The sequence below is a fragment of the Nematolebias whitei genome, chromosome 20, assembly GCF_014905685.2.
Source record: "Nematolebias whitei isolate Nwh7 chromosome 20, NemWhi1, whole genome shotgun sequence".
NCBI lineage: Eukaryota > Metazoa > Chordata > Actinopteri > Cyprinodontiformes > Rivulidae > Nematolebias > Nematolebias whitei.
Window position 1 is genome coordinate 35413341 of NC_056517.1, and position 16625 is coordinate 35429965.

Genomic DNA, 16625 nt, shown 5'->3' on the forward strand with positions numbered 1-16625 from the left:
TGGACATGTCCAGAGGAGGGACAGTGGTTTGGACATGTACAGAGGAGGGACAGTGGTTTGGACATGTACAGAGGAGGGACAGTGGGTATATTGGTAGAAGGATGTTAGAAATGCAGCTGCCAGGAAAAAGACAAAGAGGAGATACATGGATGCAGTTAGAGAGGACATGGAGGTTGATGGAGTGAGGACAGAGACGGAGGGAGGTGACTCGCTGTGGCAACCCTTGAAGAGGGAAAAGCCAAAAGAAGCAGCTTACCACGCGTGGAGCTTTTTCAACTCTAAACTGCGCAGAGCTCCAAGCTTTAAAACACATGACATAGTCCGTTGAAACTCTTAGGATTTGTCTTGGGGTGTTTGTAACAGACGCCATTTTATTTTAAAGTAATCAAGTTTTATGAAAACGTTGCTGGCAAAGGTTGGAGCCATTCTTTAAGGTTGTGGCTAGATGTTTCTGACCCTTTGACCTTCTCTAGAATAGGCCTGTCATGATAACTAGTTTTGATGGACAATTAATTGTCTCAGAAATTGAGATAAACAATATATATATATTTTTTAAATTTGACAATAATCAGTAATTTTTGTCAAATTAAAAAATAAGTTTGTTAATTTTTGAGTGTAGTTCCTTTTTTCACCACTGGATGGCAGTATAAGACTGTTTTAACCAAAGGATGGACAGTGAGGGAGCGAGCAGCGTGTCTCTTTAAGAAAAATGGGAGGGAGGCCTCTTGACGTGACCTGGGCTGTCTGTCTTCAGTTCTCAAAATGGCGGATGCTCGGTGTGGTTTGAGCTCTTTAGCATAACATTTTTAACAAAGCTTTTAATAAAAAAAATCAGTAAACAAGTTCTCAGCTTCTTTTTCAGAGAAAAACAACTTTTTAGACGAAGACACGGGTTTTAACCGTGAATTTTGGAGCTTCGACAAAACAGAGGTTTTTTCCTGAGGTCGACCCCTTAGCTTAGCTCGTAGCTTAGCTTCTCAGCTTAGCTGCTTTTAACGATCCAAAAACACGATTTTGGATCGTTAAAATGGATTTTAAAGAGAAAGGTAGGGGTCAGTGAAGAGCACCGGAGTTGAGCCTTTTGTCGTCGAGTGTCTTCAGTAGAAAGAGAGAGACAAAGAAACGATGAAGCCAATAAATAAAAACGAGGTTGATCATTTTCATTTATCACGTGATTAAATGATTTATTGTTTATTGCGACCGGCCTGCTCTAGAAAGAAGAGAACCTCTGGTTTAAATCATGGACACGGGACATCTTGTGTATTGTCGTGCCTCAGTACCTGCTCATCTTTTTGGTAATCTGGGTTTCAAAGTGAAACCTCTTTTACATGGACTTGTTCTGGAGCTGAAGCCTGACTCACTTGATTTATATTCTGTTCCTGACCAGATTATAATCCGTTTCAAGGTTGTCGCTGCTCAATTTGAGCCTGGAAAAATCCTGAAAATATAAAAAGGCTCTGTCCATTTTGTAATGATTTGTTTTAAAAACGGATCGCAGTGTTTCTTTTTCCTTCGTCGGACCCCGGCCTCGCCCTCACAGGTTGCGGTCCGTGTCTGTTGGCACTTTGTGAGGTGTAGCTGAACATCTAACGCGTGTTTGGAAGCGTGCTCGCTTACGTAGAGGTACAAGCGTGTGACTGAACCGCATGTCGGCCGTTAAATGTTTGTGTAAACGCTGCAGTCACATTTTTCCAGCAGCCTTCCTCCTCAGTCCTCCTCTTCGCCACTGAGGAGCTCAGTGTCTGAGCGGGACAGAGGGGGGATTGTCCCGCTTTACCGCTGGACACGTCACGCCGGTTCAGTCTGGTGACCTCACCGCTGCTTCCTGGTGTGATGAAACGTGTGAAAAGCTCACGGCTCGTTCTTGATTTTTCTTTTTTAATGGCTTCATCACTGGAGCTGCGCAGATGTTCAGCTTCTGCTTATTTAACCACGAGCTGAATGTTTGACGCTTTACGTGACAGCCGAATTTTGTATCGATCGAGGCGTCGGTTCATGTTTCAGCACTTTTTTTGGACACTAATCCGTAATACAGAGACTCTTTTTTTGTTGTACCTTGATAAAAATACTTTACTGCAAAATACACATTAAATATACAATATTTAGCTTTAGCATCTGCTTTAACTTTAGCTACTATTAAAGATCTGTTCTGCATGTTGTTTTCTTTTCTGCAGCTTTTAGCTTCGGTTGTGATCAGATTAGCTAAATAAAAAATGCAGCGTCTCCTGTTTTTTGGTCGTCTCCTCTTGCGTCTCCTTCCTTTGCTCCTGGTGTTCAAGTGTTCTGGCTGCTACACAAACAGCTGGCGACCGCACACATTTAGATACGCTCATATATTTCTCCGTCTTCAGAGCAGATGGGGAAACAAGCCGTAAAAGTAAAAATCCTCGCCTGGACGTTGGTCCGTAAGTCTCTGTTCTCCGTAAAAATGACAGTTTTATGTTTTTTCGTGATTGAAATGGTTCCTCCAGATGAAAAATTACTTCCTGTTTTGTGGGAAAGAATCACAAACTGTCAACGAGATCAATCTTTCTTCTTTCCACTCGCTTTTTTTAATTGAAGCAAACGCCGCCGTCATTCGTCGGCAGTCCTCGACGGCTTTTCCTCGCTCCCGTCAGTACAGCTGGCTACCTTGAACCGGACCTCGGTTCCTAACAGGCCCAATCAAAACTCATCAAGGCTCCACGACCATAAATATCCAATATGAGGAGGTGACAGAGGAAACTAAAACAATCCAGCTGGTCTTTGGTGAAATCTGTGCCGCAAATGTCGTCTCTGAACCTTTTCTTCCAGTTTGCATTGACTCGATTAGATGCGATAGTCATGATTTAAAAAATAATCGTACTTTCCGCGGTACACTATGGAAAGCCAAGTGTCTCATTAATAGTCACTTTTACCCATTAATGAGACACTTTGGGGCCGAGATGGTGTAGAGGCAGGGCAGCCGGCTTGGGACCCGAGAGTCCCAGGTTCGATCCCCAGTCACTGCACATCACGTGGCGTCTCTGGGCAGCACGTCTAATCCCCAAAATGTCCCCCGGGCGCTTTCAATAGCTGCCCACTGCACCACCTGGTGGTGGATGGGTTAAATGCAGAGACTAATTTCGCCATTGTATGGAAACATACAGTGCTGACATTGTGATGACATTATTATTATTATTATTATTACTTTGCTTGCCATATTACTTGACTGCCCTCTAGTGGCTGAAAATGGTAGTGTTCAATATTTTCCATGTCCGAATGAATGAAATCAACAGATTTCAGACAAAAATCTTTATAAATATGGGGAAAACATAAATGTTCATTCATTCAACCTTCATTTAGACAGATAAGTCACAATGAGCCTAGAAGATTCATTTACATAATAAGTTGCTTCACCGTATAAGTCGCAGAACATGCACATTAATGCAAAAAGGTGCGACTTATATGGCGAAAAGTACAGTAATATTAATTTTAGATGGTTCAGAATATATTTTAACATGAGCTCTCTGATTCTCAGGCACGTGGACTCCTTTCAACCCAGTGACGGTGCGCTCGATCATCGGTAAGTCGGCAGCTTTCACAGCTTCCTGTCGTTTCTCATTCAGGCTGTTTATTTGTCTCCTCGCCACGACAACCAGATTAAGTCGTTATGTCGCCGAGGCACAGACGGCTACTGTGAGAAAATGCTGCTTTAGAGGAAAACTGCAGCCACGACCTCATCTGGGGTGAAACCTGGTCACAAGGAGCCGCTGCGAGTCGCTCCAGGCTCCGAATATCGATCTGTGAGAAAATGCGTCTCAAGTTACAGACTTTGAACTCTGCAGTGGAGCCGAGGCGTTGCAAGTCTGACGAGCTACTCCCACGTGCGTTCCATTATCGATGCAGTTCGTTGCTTCTGTAGTCGCACTTTAAATCCTGACCTGAAAGAAACAAAGTATTTTTACTTTGCAGAATTAAGCAGGTTTTGGGAGGCAACATGTTTAGTGCACATCTGTCCAGTTTAACGTTGGTTCACTCCGAGTGGTATGGACGCCCAGTTATGGTGAGACGGGTGGTCTTCTGTCTTACCCACCCGCTCTGTTCAAATAGACCAGGGGTCCGCAAACTTTACGATCAAGAGCCATTTTTACGCCTTCGTTCACTAAATTAAAAAGTGTTCAGAGCCGCAACAACTGTGTAGTCAACTGGTGGCCCATGGGCCACTTTAGGGTTGTTGGAGGAGTCTGGTGGCCAGTAAGGGTGACATCATACCAATAAAAATATAACGTTTGTCAATATTTTTACAAGTTAAAACAAATGAAAAGACCAGATTCTTGTAAAGAGAGGGGATTTTTGTTGTTTCAATAAAAAAAAAAGACAAAAAAAGCTATGCAGACCTATGTTTTTTTTTTTATTATGGAAGAAAAACTAAGTATAGAAATAAAGCAAAAAGTTCAATTATTTACAAAAGAAATGACAGGAAACGGCTAAAACTAGTACTTTTTGTTGTTGTTTGTGTAACAACCAATAAAAAGCAGTTTTGCGTTAGTTTTGGTGAAAGCTGGAAGGAGCCGCAGACACCTGGAGTAGACGCTCCGTCTCCGGACCACAGATTTGTTAACAAGGTGGGTTTTCAGTCTTCCTCATTTTTTCCACAACTCACGGCTTCAAAAACTGTATTCTAGGCCGTGCACGTTAATTTGCTGCCCATTTCATACCTTCTAGTACGATATTGGATTTTTGGCTGATATCCAATATGCCAATATGTTAAAACTTATTGGCCCGATAACCAATACGATATAAAATAAAATGAAATTCCTAGACCTACGTACAGAGACTACAAAGCTTTCACTGCAGTGGAATTAAAATGCATTATTCTTCATGGTCTTTGTCAGTTTGGCCTGCTACCAAATGCAGATGCCATAAAGAGGCTGAAAATGATGCAACACTTAGGCGTATCACGATAACAAATTTTGCTGGGCGATTAATTCTCAGAAATTATTGCGATAAACGATAATATTGTTTGAAATTTAACAATAATTAATTGTCAAATTTTAGAAGAAATGTTGATTTGTTTGGTGTGTAGTACATTGTTCGACCACCTGATGGCAGTATAAGACGGTTTGAACCAAAGGACGGACAGTTGAGCAGCATGTCTCTTTAAGAAAAATGGGAGGGAGGGCCCTTGACGTGAGACGCTCGGTGATTTGAGCTGTTTAGCATTTTTTTTACACAACGCTTTTAATAAAAAAATCAGTAAACAAGTTCTCAGCTTCTTTTTGCAGAGAAAAAACAACTTTTTACACGAAGGCGCGGGTTTCAACCGTGAATTTTTGAGCTTTGACAAGACGGAGGTTTATTCTCGAGGCCGGCCTGTTAGCTTAGCTCGTAGCTTAGCTTCTCATCTTAGCTGCTTTTTAACAACCCCAAAACACAACTTTGGACGATTTAAAACAGATTTTAAAGAGAAAGGGAGGGGTCGGTGAAGAGCACCGGAGTGGAGCCTTTTGTCTTCCAGTGTCTTCAGTAGAAAGAGAGACGAAGAAACAATAAAGCCGATAAATGAAAATGAGGTCGATAATTTTCATCATGCGATTAATCGATTTATTGTTTATCGCGACAGGCCTAGTAACACTTCAACTTGGATTATGTTTAATGTCAAGTTTATTCATGACATTTACTCTCTCTAACACAATGACAACACTTGAACAGTGCAAGTTTGTACATTTTCAAAGTCCAATATTTAACTTTATCGCTCATATCAGCCGATACCGATACCAAGCCGATAATATCGTGTACCTTCCTCTGGCCACCTTGTACGCACCTTTGCAGCCACCGCCATGTTTAAGGTCAAGTCTGCTGGAATGCACGGTGGTCATTAAAGGCAGTTTTTCTCCTCCATGTTTCAATTTGCGGCTCGTAAACGTAATTTTTGCTTCCTGAAACTTCCTGTTTCCTCACAGCTGTTTTTAAATGGACTTTGTCTCTAGGCGACTGCACCTTGCTCGTTTGTGTCGAGTGACTTTAAGAGTAAATCCTGCTCAGCAGCCGTTAAATGCGTTGTTTAATAGTCCTGGGCAGCGGCTCGTCCCCCGATAACGCTCCTTTTGTTGGGAGGTAATTGGATTGATCCGGAGTGGAACGTGCGTGTGGAGAACTCATTTCTTCAGTTTTAATTTACGCAGCCGCGTGTTTGATCTGTGTGAGGGAAAGGCGGGGTGCTTGACTCTCCTTTCTTCTCTCAGCCATGTTCGACAGGGAAAACAAAGGCGGCGTGAACTTCAACGAGTTCGCCGGCGTCTGGAAGTACATCACAGACTGGCAGAACATCTTCAGGAACTACGACCGGGACAACTCCGGCTTCATCGACAGGAACGAGCTCAAGCTGGCGCTGACCGGATTCGGTGAGCAGCGACGTTTGGATTAGTTTGTGTTGTTTGCTGCGGTGGAGGACTCATGGAAGCAGCGTTTTAGGAGGAGAGGAGAACATTTAACGGCTTTAAACTCGCCTCTTCATCCGTCTTTTATCAATCATCTGAACCGTTCTTTCTTCAGGATGGAGCGACCACATCAACAACTTCAATGGAACCAGGTTCACAAGTTTGAATCTGTTTGTTTATTGTCCTTATCGGCTCAATTATCCCGCTAACATTTGGTTGACCGTTCCTCAGGATGTTTGTCTCCATCAACGAGCTTCCTGCTGGAGCTCAGATATTTGACGCTCTTCCTCGTGACTCGGGTCGTTCACTGCTGGGATCCGTTTTTCTTCTGTACGATTTTCAGCACAGTTCTCGTCCCGCAGTTTTCAGCTACTTCAACAAATCATAGATCGAAATGTTCAGCTCTTTCAAGACAATCCTGCTAGAACTTTTAGTGCAACTTTAGTTTTTTTTAAATATTTAGCTTTTTTTTTTTTAAACATTTTTTTAATCATAGAAAATGAGTTGAGCTCGTTTTGATCTGTTTACAACCTTTTACTGCTCCTTTCACATTTTGTTCTGCTTCAGCTACTTTCAGCTTCCTTGTGCAAATTTAAACTTTTCAGCTACTTTCATCTAATTGCAGCTGTTTTGTGTTCATTTCTGATTCTTTCAGCCAACTACATTTTTGTGCTTCTTCTAAATTCTTTTAGCTAATTTCATCTTCTCCCCCTTTCTGCTGATTTCTGCAAGTTTCAGCTTTCCTTGCTATTTCAGCTACTATTTAGCTTTTTTGTGATAATTTGAGCTTTATCAGCTAATTCCACATTTTTTTACACTTGTTTAAACTTTTTTCAGTCTAATTCAGCAAAAATGTGCTCTCTCCACTTCCTTCTGGTAATTTAAGCTTCTTTCTACTATTTTAGCTACTTTTCAGCTGTTTTTGTGTGTGTGTGCTAATTTCAGCTTTTTTTGTAAATCATTTTCACTTTATTTAGCTAATTTCAGCTTCTTTCAGCCTAATTTGTCAAACATGTTCTTTTTGCTTTCTTCTGCTAATTTAAGCTTGTCACATTTTCAGCATTTTTAGCTAACTTCAGCAGTTTTCAGATAAATTCAAGTTTTTCGTGTTAATTTCTGCTACTTTCAGCCCAATTAACTTCTTTATGCTAATTTCAGCTTGTTATACTCTTTTCAGCTTTTTCAACTAGTTTCAGCTTTTTCTGCTATTTCAGCTACTATCAGCTGTTTTATGCTAATTTAGCTTTTTCAGCTAATTCCACATTTTTTTAAGCTAATTTCAACTCTTTCCACTTCCTTCTGGTAGCTTAAGCTTCTTTCTGCCTTTTCAGCTACTTTCAGTTATTATTTAATCCTAATTCAGCAAATATGTGTTCTTTCTTCTTTCTTTTGATAATTCCGGCTTGTTCTTTCATTTTGGCTACATTTCAGTGTGTTTTTAGCTAATTCCAGCTGTTTTGCAGCAAGTTCTTCTGCAATAAGCGTTCACACTGCATTTTTGCAGGAAATGCAACTTCTCTAGTTTGGATCGGATTTTCAATCGCCTTCATGTCGGCGCGTTAGGAACCTGTTCCAGAAGCTTCCAGCTGATCCGTTAGCCCGATTCGTCCAATCAGAAACTAGTTCTGACGTTCGGCATCTTGGTCCTGTTGGAACGCCCAACCGCGACCACGTTTCCACCAGCTGTTGACTTGAGGTGCAGTCTGAAGAATTCAGTGGTAGACCTCCATTCTTCTGTCCACTTCAGCACCACAGCATGATTCTGCCTCCACTGTGCCCGACAGTTCAGTGTTCTTGGGTCTGAAAGCTTCTCTTGGACTCCTGCAGACAAACTTTGTCACTGTGGCCTCACAGCTCAATCTCTCTCGTCTGGCCTTGAAACGTTTCTCCATTTGTTTCGTCCACGTGGACAGCTGCAGGCTTCAGCCCGGCTTCAAGGACTCCAAGAAGCTTCTTGGTCCTCTGGCTTCAGTGGACGGCGACGAGCAGGTTCTAGTTCTTCACTCCGTTGTGTTGAGTCGAGTCATTAACGTCGGTAAATATTAGATCTGTGCCGTTTTACGTTCTCCTCTTCACCATAAGTTCAAGTGAAGGTAAAGTTTGAGGCGGCTGCCGCACGACGTTTACAGCGTGTAAAAACTCGTTCTGCGGCTCCTGTCAGTCCGTGAGACTTTCTCCTTTTTACAAGATCAACGCAAAAAAATGCGACTGCGTTGAAGTTTTGTTGTCACGTTGAAATGTAGACGAACCAAAGGGTCGACCAGAAAACCAGGCGTCCAGTTGTAAGCTGCTGAAAAGTGACGGGTTTCGTTTCTGTCGTCGTGCTCAGGCTATCGTCTCTCGGACCAGTTCTACAGCACGCTGATCGAGAAGTTCGACCGGCAGAGGAAGGGCCAGGTGGCGTTCGACGACTTCATCCAGTGCTGTATTGTATTGCAGGTACCCAGAACGAACGGCTAAGAGGATTCCTGCACGCGCAGATTCTTGTTTTTGCCTGGTTGTTTTCTCGTTCGCTTGAAGTGCGTTTTCTCTTCCATCTCCAGAGGTTGACCGATGTGTTCCGGCGGTACGATACGGACCAGGACGGCTGGATTCAGGTTTCATATGAACAGTATCTTTCCATGGTCTTCAACGTCGTATAACGCACACGGAGACCCCCCGACGAGCACAACTGGATCGAACCGTGCCAAAGCTCCCGGCATCCTCCAGATGTCTGCCACGGTGGACACGACATCATTTTTTAAAGCTGGTCTCAGCCCTCGTTTGGGCTGTTTAATATAAAATTATGACCTGAGAAAAGTTCAACGCTTCATGTATGTTATAAAAATAAATCCTGTGTTTGTTGACAAATCTGAACAATGTCCATGTTGGGGTGCGGTGAACTTACAGATGTCTTTGTCTTTCAGCCTGTCTGTTAGTGTTTTTAATATAATTTGAAAAATATACATGTTAAGAACAACGTAATGTAAATAAGAGTAAACAAGCACTGCATGCCTTTCAGGGACGTTTCTCCCCCGTATCGAAGCATGCCCCCCACCTTTTCCTCTGGACTTCTCCTTCGCCCTCTGTTCAAAGCCATGTTTACAAAACTGTGAAAGCAGCTCTGCTTTGGGATTCACCGTCATGCCAGCTTACATGCCATATTTGTACAAACTGATTTTTAACAGCAGATATTTAAATAGAAGCTAGAAGACGAGCTTAATGCCTTTCGTGTGGCTTTTTTTTTCCTGTGCATGATGCCTTAAAAGATGTAAAAACGGACACAAAAATGAATCTTTTATTAAAAAAGGACGTCTGATGTTTGCTCTTTGTTTATTTTAGTGGGGAAACATTAATCATCTTATCCTGGAAAGAGTTTTTAAATTAGAACAGCTTTGGTCAAACTTTGTAAATAATGTGCACGATCTCATTCTGGCGTCCAAAGAATATAAGACTCTTCTACTACCACACCAAAATTTACATTTATATGTACAATTAGCCTGGTTTTAGCTAATTCTGTGCTTACTAAGTCGTCTTTGCTGTGACGGCCATCTTGAATGGGGTTGGCTCCAAAAGTTAAGGAGTTGTGGAGTTGCTTTCAATTATTATTTACAGACAGTTTAATTAAAATCAGTCCAGTTGTTGATATATTTTGCTAACGGACACTAAATTTCCTGTGAGGAAAAATCCTATTGCGTAAAAGAAACCAAATATTAATAGCAATATGTCAAATTAAAGACAACAGATAGATGTGGTGTGGAAGTCTTTTTTTTTTCATAGTAAACTTGTTTTGGTTAACTTTTTTTAATTTTTATTAAAAGAAAAATAAAATGTAAAAGAAAAACAAAATAGAATCAGTAATCTGGACAATTTCCAGGGCACTATTATGAGATTTTTAATCTCAGTGAGTTTCTCCTGGTAACAAAGGTTGGGAAAAAAAAAGCCTTTTGCAAGATGTAAAAGGGTGAAAAATAATGGCTGTTCTGTGTTTTCATCTTTAAAGCACCAAAAATGTCAAGTAAGATGTGAGCCTTAACATGTAATTTAAGAGCAGTAATTTGTAAATTAAAAAAAAAATTACAACGGTGGATAAATTAAGAGAAATGTCGCCCTCTGCTGCTCATTAATTGTTTTTACCGCTGCAATGCACCAACGGTGTCCTTGGAACTTCTAACGTTAATGTTCTGTTTCTGTCCGGACGTGTTTTTTGTTGCACCATCGTGGCAGAGCTCGTTAGGGTTTTTCTATTTTCTTTTTGTAAATAAGGTTTCTTTAAAACAGAAATGGCGCTAAAACATTTTCGTAAGTTGACGCTAATATTCGGTGCTAATTATCAAAGTAAAACATTTGGTCAACCGGTTCGGAAGACTTTGGTTTCGGTAAAATCCTACAGCGACTCAAGGGGAGGCGAAGACCCAGAAAGAGGTAGGACGTTGTACCGATTAGAGGCGGTAGGTGGCAGCAGAGGCGGCCGCGGCAGTCATGTACCATTTCCGGTGTTGTGTCAAAATGAGTTACCCAGTTCAAATGTTTCAGCGCCAGGTTCGCTCTGTTTTGCTCCTAATATCTGTTTGTAAGAAAACGAATAGGAATTGGAATAAATATCTGTTTAATATCTACCATATCTGAGAATGTTTTCATCGTTTTACGCCACAATTTGTGTGTTTGAGCAGGGAGGAGAGCAAACCTCGACGGGGCTACATATTTCGACACAACACCGGTTGAACGCATTTTTCACGATTCAGGTCTACAAAGCCGGTCAAACATGAAATAATAATTATAATAACACAAGTAAAAGTAATTAATTTATCATGAGTTTTAGATTTGACTTGAGTTTGATATTTTGAAACTACGTTTTAAAAACATTAAATTAAACCTTTCCAAACGGAAATTAACCACCAGTTTTGGTTCGTTGAGGTGTTTCCTGGCACTTTAAACCCAAAAAGTGACTAAAATAAAAGTGAAAACAAACTCCACAGAGGTGGTTGGGATGTGGTTCAGTCCCTTGGAACAGTACTTCACCAGAAGTAATTGGTTGAGGTGTAGTGGGGTTGACGGTTGGATTCCCAGAGATGAACCTAAACAATGTAGTCAGCTGTTCCTGCTGTGAGGTTGTGGTTTTCTTCTGTGCACTTTTTTCCCCACTCATTCTGTGCCATCTGTTGCAGGTCAGACTGTGGTCACAGAGCGGAGAGGATCCGTGGTCATCGTGGCAATAAACCGCCCAGAGGTGCGCAACGCGGTGGACCAGGAGACGGCGAAGCGTCTGCTGGACGAGCTGAAGGCCTTTGACTCCGACCCGGACTTGAATGTGGCCGTCCTGCACGGGACAGGTACTGCAGAAGACTTTGAAACAACGTAGAATTAAGCTTTTTGTTTTTAATGGTAAGTGTTTTAAAAGGCAATTTAACTTTTGTGGAAATTCTCAAGATGCTTTCACTTCGTCTGCCGTTTCTCAAACTGCGACTGTGAGTCTGGCACTCAGGACCAGAACCACGGCACAGCTCAGAGGAAACGTCCTGTGGCTGCAGAGGACTGGATATACTTCAGTGTTCGGAGCCTCAAACGGTGCACCGTGGTCCCGATCCGGATGCAAATAAAGTCGTATCTCTAGTTAAACTTTAGTAGATTTAAACTTTTGTCTTGCACACGGTTTCCCATACTTCCACTGATTATTTTTAGGCAGTGCGCCTGTTCCCCCTCTGACAGTAAAGCATTTCATGTGGTGCAGCTCTTTTTGTATTTACGATCATTTAATCTAGAGGGTGCAGCTTTTCTAGTAGTTACAGTAATTCCCACGTCTGGCCCACGGTTTCTCCCTGCAGAGAGAAGCTGCCAGCTCTGAGAGCTACAGGCCTGGAACAAAAAACAAAGTGTTTGAAGAAAACTAGCCTGGCTATAACCAGAAGAGAATTTAAATGTGACATTCTGGCCCTTTGCAGTAAGAATTCAATGTTTCAGCTTGTCGAGACATGCTTCATGGTTTGGAGCGTCTCCACGTGGTCGCTGCAGACACCTTCCGTCTCAGCTGTGCTCTGAGATCATCGTGTTTGACTCAAATTGCTCGGCAATTAGCCGCACAAAGTGTGCTTTTACTTTCTGTGAAGTCATTTTGAACGTCGTCCTATCACACTTTTCTGTCGGCAGCTCGTGGCGACCGAGCCTCGGTGGAGCGTCTGCGCTCTGAGGTGACGAGCAGAGGAGGTTCTTACACATGGAGTCCATTTCGGTCAATTATCACCAACGCAGTCGCTCTCTAGGCTCCCATTTTTCAGTGTCACAATAAAAAATAAAAAAAAAACGTACAAATTGAAGTGTACCGTATTTTCCGCTGTACCCGTCGCACCGCCCTATAAGTCACATCAGTCCAAATATGTCTAAAAAAGTGGAAAAATCCATAAATATGTCTCTTCGTCCTATACGTCGCATCTATTATGCGTCACCGCTGACAACCAGGAAACGTGGGCCGGTGATGTGCCAAAAATCAATGGAACGCCAAATGGCGGGAGCGTGGACGGGAGGACTTTAACAAGATTAACGCCGAAAAACAATTATTTGTTTGCTCAAAATTATAGTAAAGTTGTGTCTCAGCCTAACGTTTGCTTAATAAATGACTTTGACAGTCAAATCAGCTGCATACGCAGCCTCGGTGCTCTGGGAGGAACGCTGCTCGTTTCTTTGAAATTTAACAAGATAAGCTCCTAAAACAATTATTTGTTTGTTTGAAATTATAGCAAAGATGTGTCTCAGTTGAATTTTTACTTAATAAATGCACTTTAATGCTCAAATTAGCTGCATTTCGCCGGGTCGGTGCAGCTGGTTTGACGGTTGCTCCAAGCAGGAGCAGAAGGAAGGTGGAAATATGGCAAGCCGACTGTGTCATTAATAGCTGGTGAAGATTCTCAGTCATCCAGGACATGGTAAATTCAAAAAAGTTCAAGACAAAAACATTAAAATATAAAGTATAATAAATAAAGTCCAGTTGTTTATGTCTTGAACTTTTTTGAATTTGTCATTATAGCCACGTTTACCTATTACATGATACAACAGCATGCCATACAACTACTACTCTGCTGCCATCTAGGGGCTGCAAATGGTACTGTTCGTTTAAAAAAAAATCAGTCAGTGAATGAAAACGGTCATATCTCTGCCAAAAATTGTTTTTTTAAATATGGGGAAAAAATCCATAAATACGTCGCTTCAGCCTATAAGTTGCAGAGCATGTAAATTATGCAAAAGAAGTGACTTATAGGCCGAAAAATACTGTAATTGCTTTCAGCTCTTGCACATTTTTCAAGTATTTATCAGTGAGGGTTTTAAAGAATTAAAGGCTTTTGAAGGTGATCATCAGCAGAAAACCTCAGAATTCAGCTTACCGTACTTTTTGTTCCTTACAGGTAAAATACCCTTAATATTGTTTTCAAGGATAAAAAAAAAAACATTAAAACATACGTCTGAATTGGAAATAATGAGCAGTATGAAGTAAACAAAATTTGAAGAAAAAAATAACAAAACAGCTAAATTTCTCCCGTAGACATCAGTGGGATTTTGGTGAAACAAGCTCAAAGTCCGAACAGAAGACAGAAAGTTTTCTGACTTTTTTTAAAAATGTGTTTACGTTAAAAAAATAAATAAAATTGTGCGAGACTTCATCTGAGTCGACTAAACTTTCCAAAACGTTTTGCAAACTGCTCTTCCTGTACATCCAAAACCCTTACTTTCCTAAAACTGTTCATTTATCTAAACGTGGATGTTTTTGTTTTGCTCTCAGACGTGTCGTTTTCTCACATTCGCCCAGAGTGCACAGCGTGCGCACCCAAACTCCCGTGCACGTCCTCTGTATCTGTATCTGATCAGAACTGGAAGAGTTTATTTAATACGTCATATCTCAGACATGAAACATAAACGTTGATGTGTGATGAAAATGCACTGTGAATGCTTATTGCTGAAGAAACAGCTGAAATTAGCTAAAAACATGCTGAAATGTAGCTGAAATTGAAAAACAAGCCTAAATTATCAGAAGAAAGCAGAAAGAACAAATATTTTCTGAATTAGGTTTAAATAAGCAGAAATGAGCACAAAAATAGTTAAATTACCTAAAAAAGCTGAAATTAGCAAAAAATAGCTGAAAAGTAGCTGAAAAGGCAGAAAGACGCTTAAACTACCAGAAGGAAGTGGACGGAGCTGAAAAGCGCTATAAAAATGTGGAATTTGATGAAAAAGCTAAATTTAGCTCAAAATGGCTAAAAAGCAGCTGAATAATCAGAAAAAGGTGAAACTAGCAGAAATAAAGTGAACGGATCACAACAAGCTGGAATTAGCATAAAGAAGTTAATTAGGTTGAAAGTAGCTAAAATTACCACAAAAAACTTGAATTGATCCGAAAACAGCTGAAATTAGCACGTGTTTGCCCATTTGTCTTAAAGAAGCAGAAATTAGCACAAAAAGTGGAAATTATCTGACAAAAGTGGAAATTAGCAAAAAAAAAAAATCTGAAAAGTAGCTAAAACAGCAGAAAGAAGCTTAAATTACCAGAAGGAAGCGGAGAGAGCACGTTTTTGCTGAATTAGGCTGAAAAAAGTTGAAATGAGTGCAACAAAAGTGGAATTAACCAAAAAGCTAAAACTAGCATATAAACAGCTAAAGCTGAAATAGCAGAAAAAGCTGAAAGGAGCATAACAAGCTGAAATTCGCAGAAATAAGTTAGAAGAAGCACTAAAATGTAGTTAGCAGAACGCAAAGGATGACAAAGCAGCTGATAAAACAGCTGAAATTAGCTGAAAGTAGCTGAAAAAAAGTTTAATTTTGCAGAAGGAAGATGAAAGAAGCCGAAGCAGAACAAAACGGGAAAGGAGCAGCAAAAGGTTGTAAACACATCTAAAGATTTGAAGGATGGAAAATGAGCTCAATTCATTTTCTATGAGGAAAAAAAATGGCAGAAAAGGCTAAACATTTCAAACAGCTAAAGTTGCACCAATACCGAAAGTCATAGCAGGATTTTTCTGAAAGAGCTGAATGTTTTGATTCATGATTTGTTGAAATAGAACAAAAATTGTGGAACGAGACAGATGCTGACAAATGTACAGAAAAATAAACCGCTTCATAAACGTTCACACGAGAAACTTGTTCTGAGCGGCAGCTGCTTTGACGCCCCTCACAACTTCATCAGAAATCCAAGTTGTTGCTTTAATCTTTGGTAATTAATTAAAAGTCACTCCTAAAAGCCATAAAGCATTTATCCCCCCCCAAACAATGACATCACCATTACTTGGGTTAAATCTCCGTTTTATCGCGAGTTTTGTATCTTCTGCTGCCATAAAGAGCGCAGCACGTTTTTTTCTGTAATTGCTCGGCGCTGACCCGCAGCTGATGGGTGTTGCTGGCACACGTGCTCATTACAGAGCGAGGAGGTTTTTACGAGCCCCCGCCTGAAGCTGTGACACGGCGTTTGTTTGCCTCCTGGGCGATGCTGTAATTACCGCATAAATCCACTCCATTAATGAGCGCGATGCATGTGAGCACACGTATGATCTGTGCGTTGACTTTAGCTGCTTCAAACAGTGAAGGAAGAAAATAAATTAAATTGCAGCCCTCTTTTCCTTTTTTCTTTCCGTCCTCGTCATTTTCCCTTCCTCTCCGACTCTGCAGCTGCCATACTTTGTAATTTTGTGGTCTCTTGCAGGAGGGAATTTCTGCGCCGGTTATGATCTGAAAATGCTGGCCAATCAAAAAGTCCCCCTTAAATTGGAGCAAGATGTCACCAAGGATCCTGGTCCAATGGTGAGCAGAGCCCGGGCCCTGTATGTGTGTGAGGTCAGAACGAAAACCAGAAAACCCGGTTAGTGATAACTGTTTATTTTGGGATGTTTTGGGATGACGAGCTGAAGGTTTTTGTTTAAAGACTGACGCAGGATCCGGAAAAACTGTACTTATAGTAGAAAACATGAAACCTTAGAACTGTGTGGACTGCAGGTTGCTGGGTTCTGCTGGGTCTGAGGGGACCTCCTGGGCAGAACATGACAGAACCTCAGCGCAGCATACTTCAAAAGACTAGTTAAAAGTAGCAAAAAACTAGCTAAAAGTAGCAAATAACAAGCTTAAGTAGCAAAATGTTAGCTAAACGTAGCAAAAGGCTAGCTAAAATAGCAAAAGACTATTTAAAAGTAGCAAAAGACTAGCTAAAAGTAGCAAATGACTAGCTAAAGTAGCAAAATGTTAGCTAAAAGTAGCAAAAGGCTAGCTAAA

General features: G+C 41.1%; 2 protein-coding genes across 2 annotated transcripts in view; both read left to right on the top strand.

The window, feature by feature from the left end:
* Window positions 1-9203, top strand: part of pdcd6 (programmed cell death 6) — a gene marked incomplete in the record, with an annotated part of 21598 nt that extends 12395 nt beyond the window's left edge. The window contains 4 exon segments of the mRNA XM_037693770.1: window positions 3500-3544; window positions 6207-6365; window positions 8731-8840; window positions 8945-9203. Coding sequence (XP_037549698.1) covers window positions 3500-3544; window positions 6207-6365; window positions 8731-8840; window positions 8945-9043 — 413 coding nt within the window.
* A 1448-nt stretch (window positions 9204-10651) lies between these two features.
* zgc:101569 (uncharacterized protein LOC449822 homolog) overlaps window positions 10652-16625 on the top strand; it is a 21916-nt gene continuing 15942 nt past the window's right edge. The window contains exons 1-3 of the mRNA XM_037693907.1: window positions 10652-10805; window positions 11549-11713; window positions 16063-16160. Coding sequence (XP_037549835.1) covers window positions 10664-10805; window positions 11549-11713; window positions 16063-16160 — 405 coding nt within the window. The 5' untranslated portion in view covers window positions 10652-10663. The remainder of the gene's footprint in view (window positions 10806-11548; window positions 11714-16062; window positions 16161-16625) is intronic.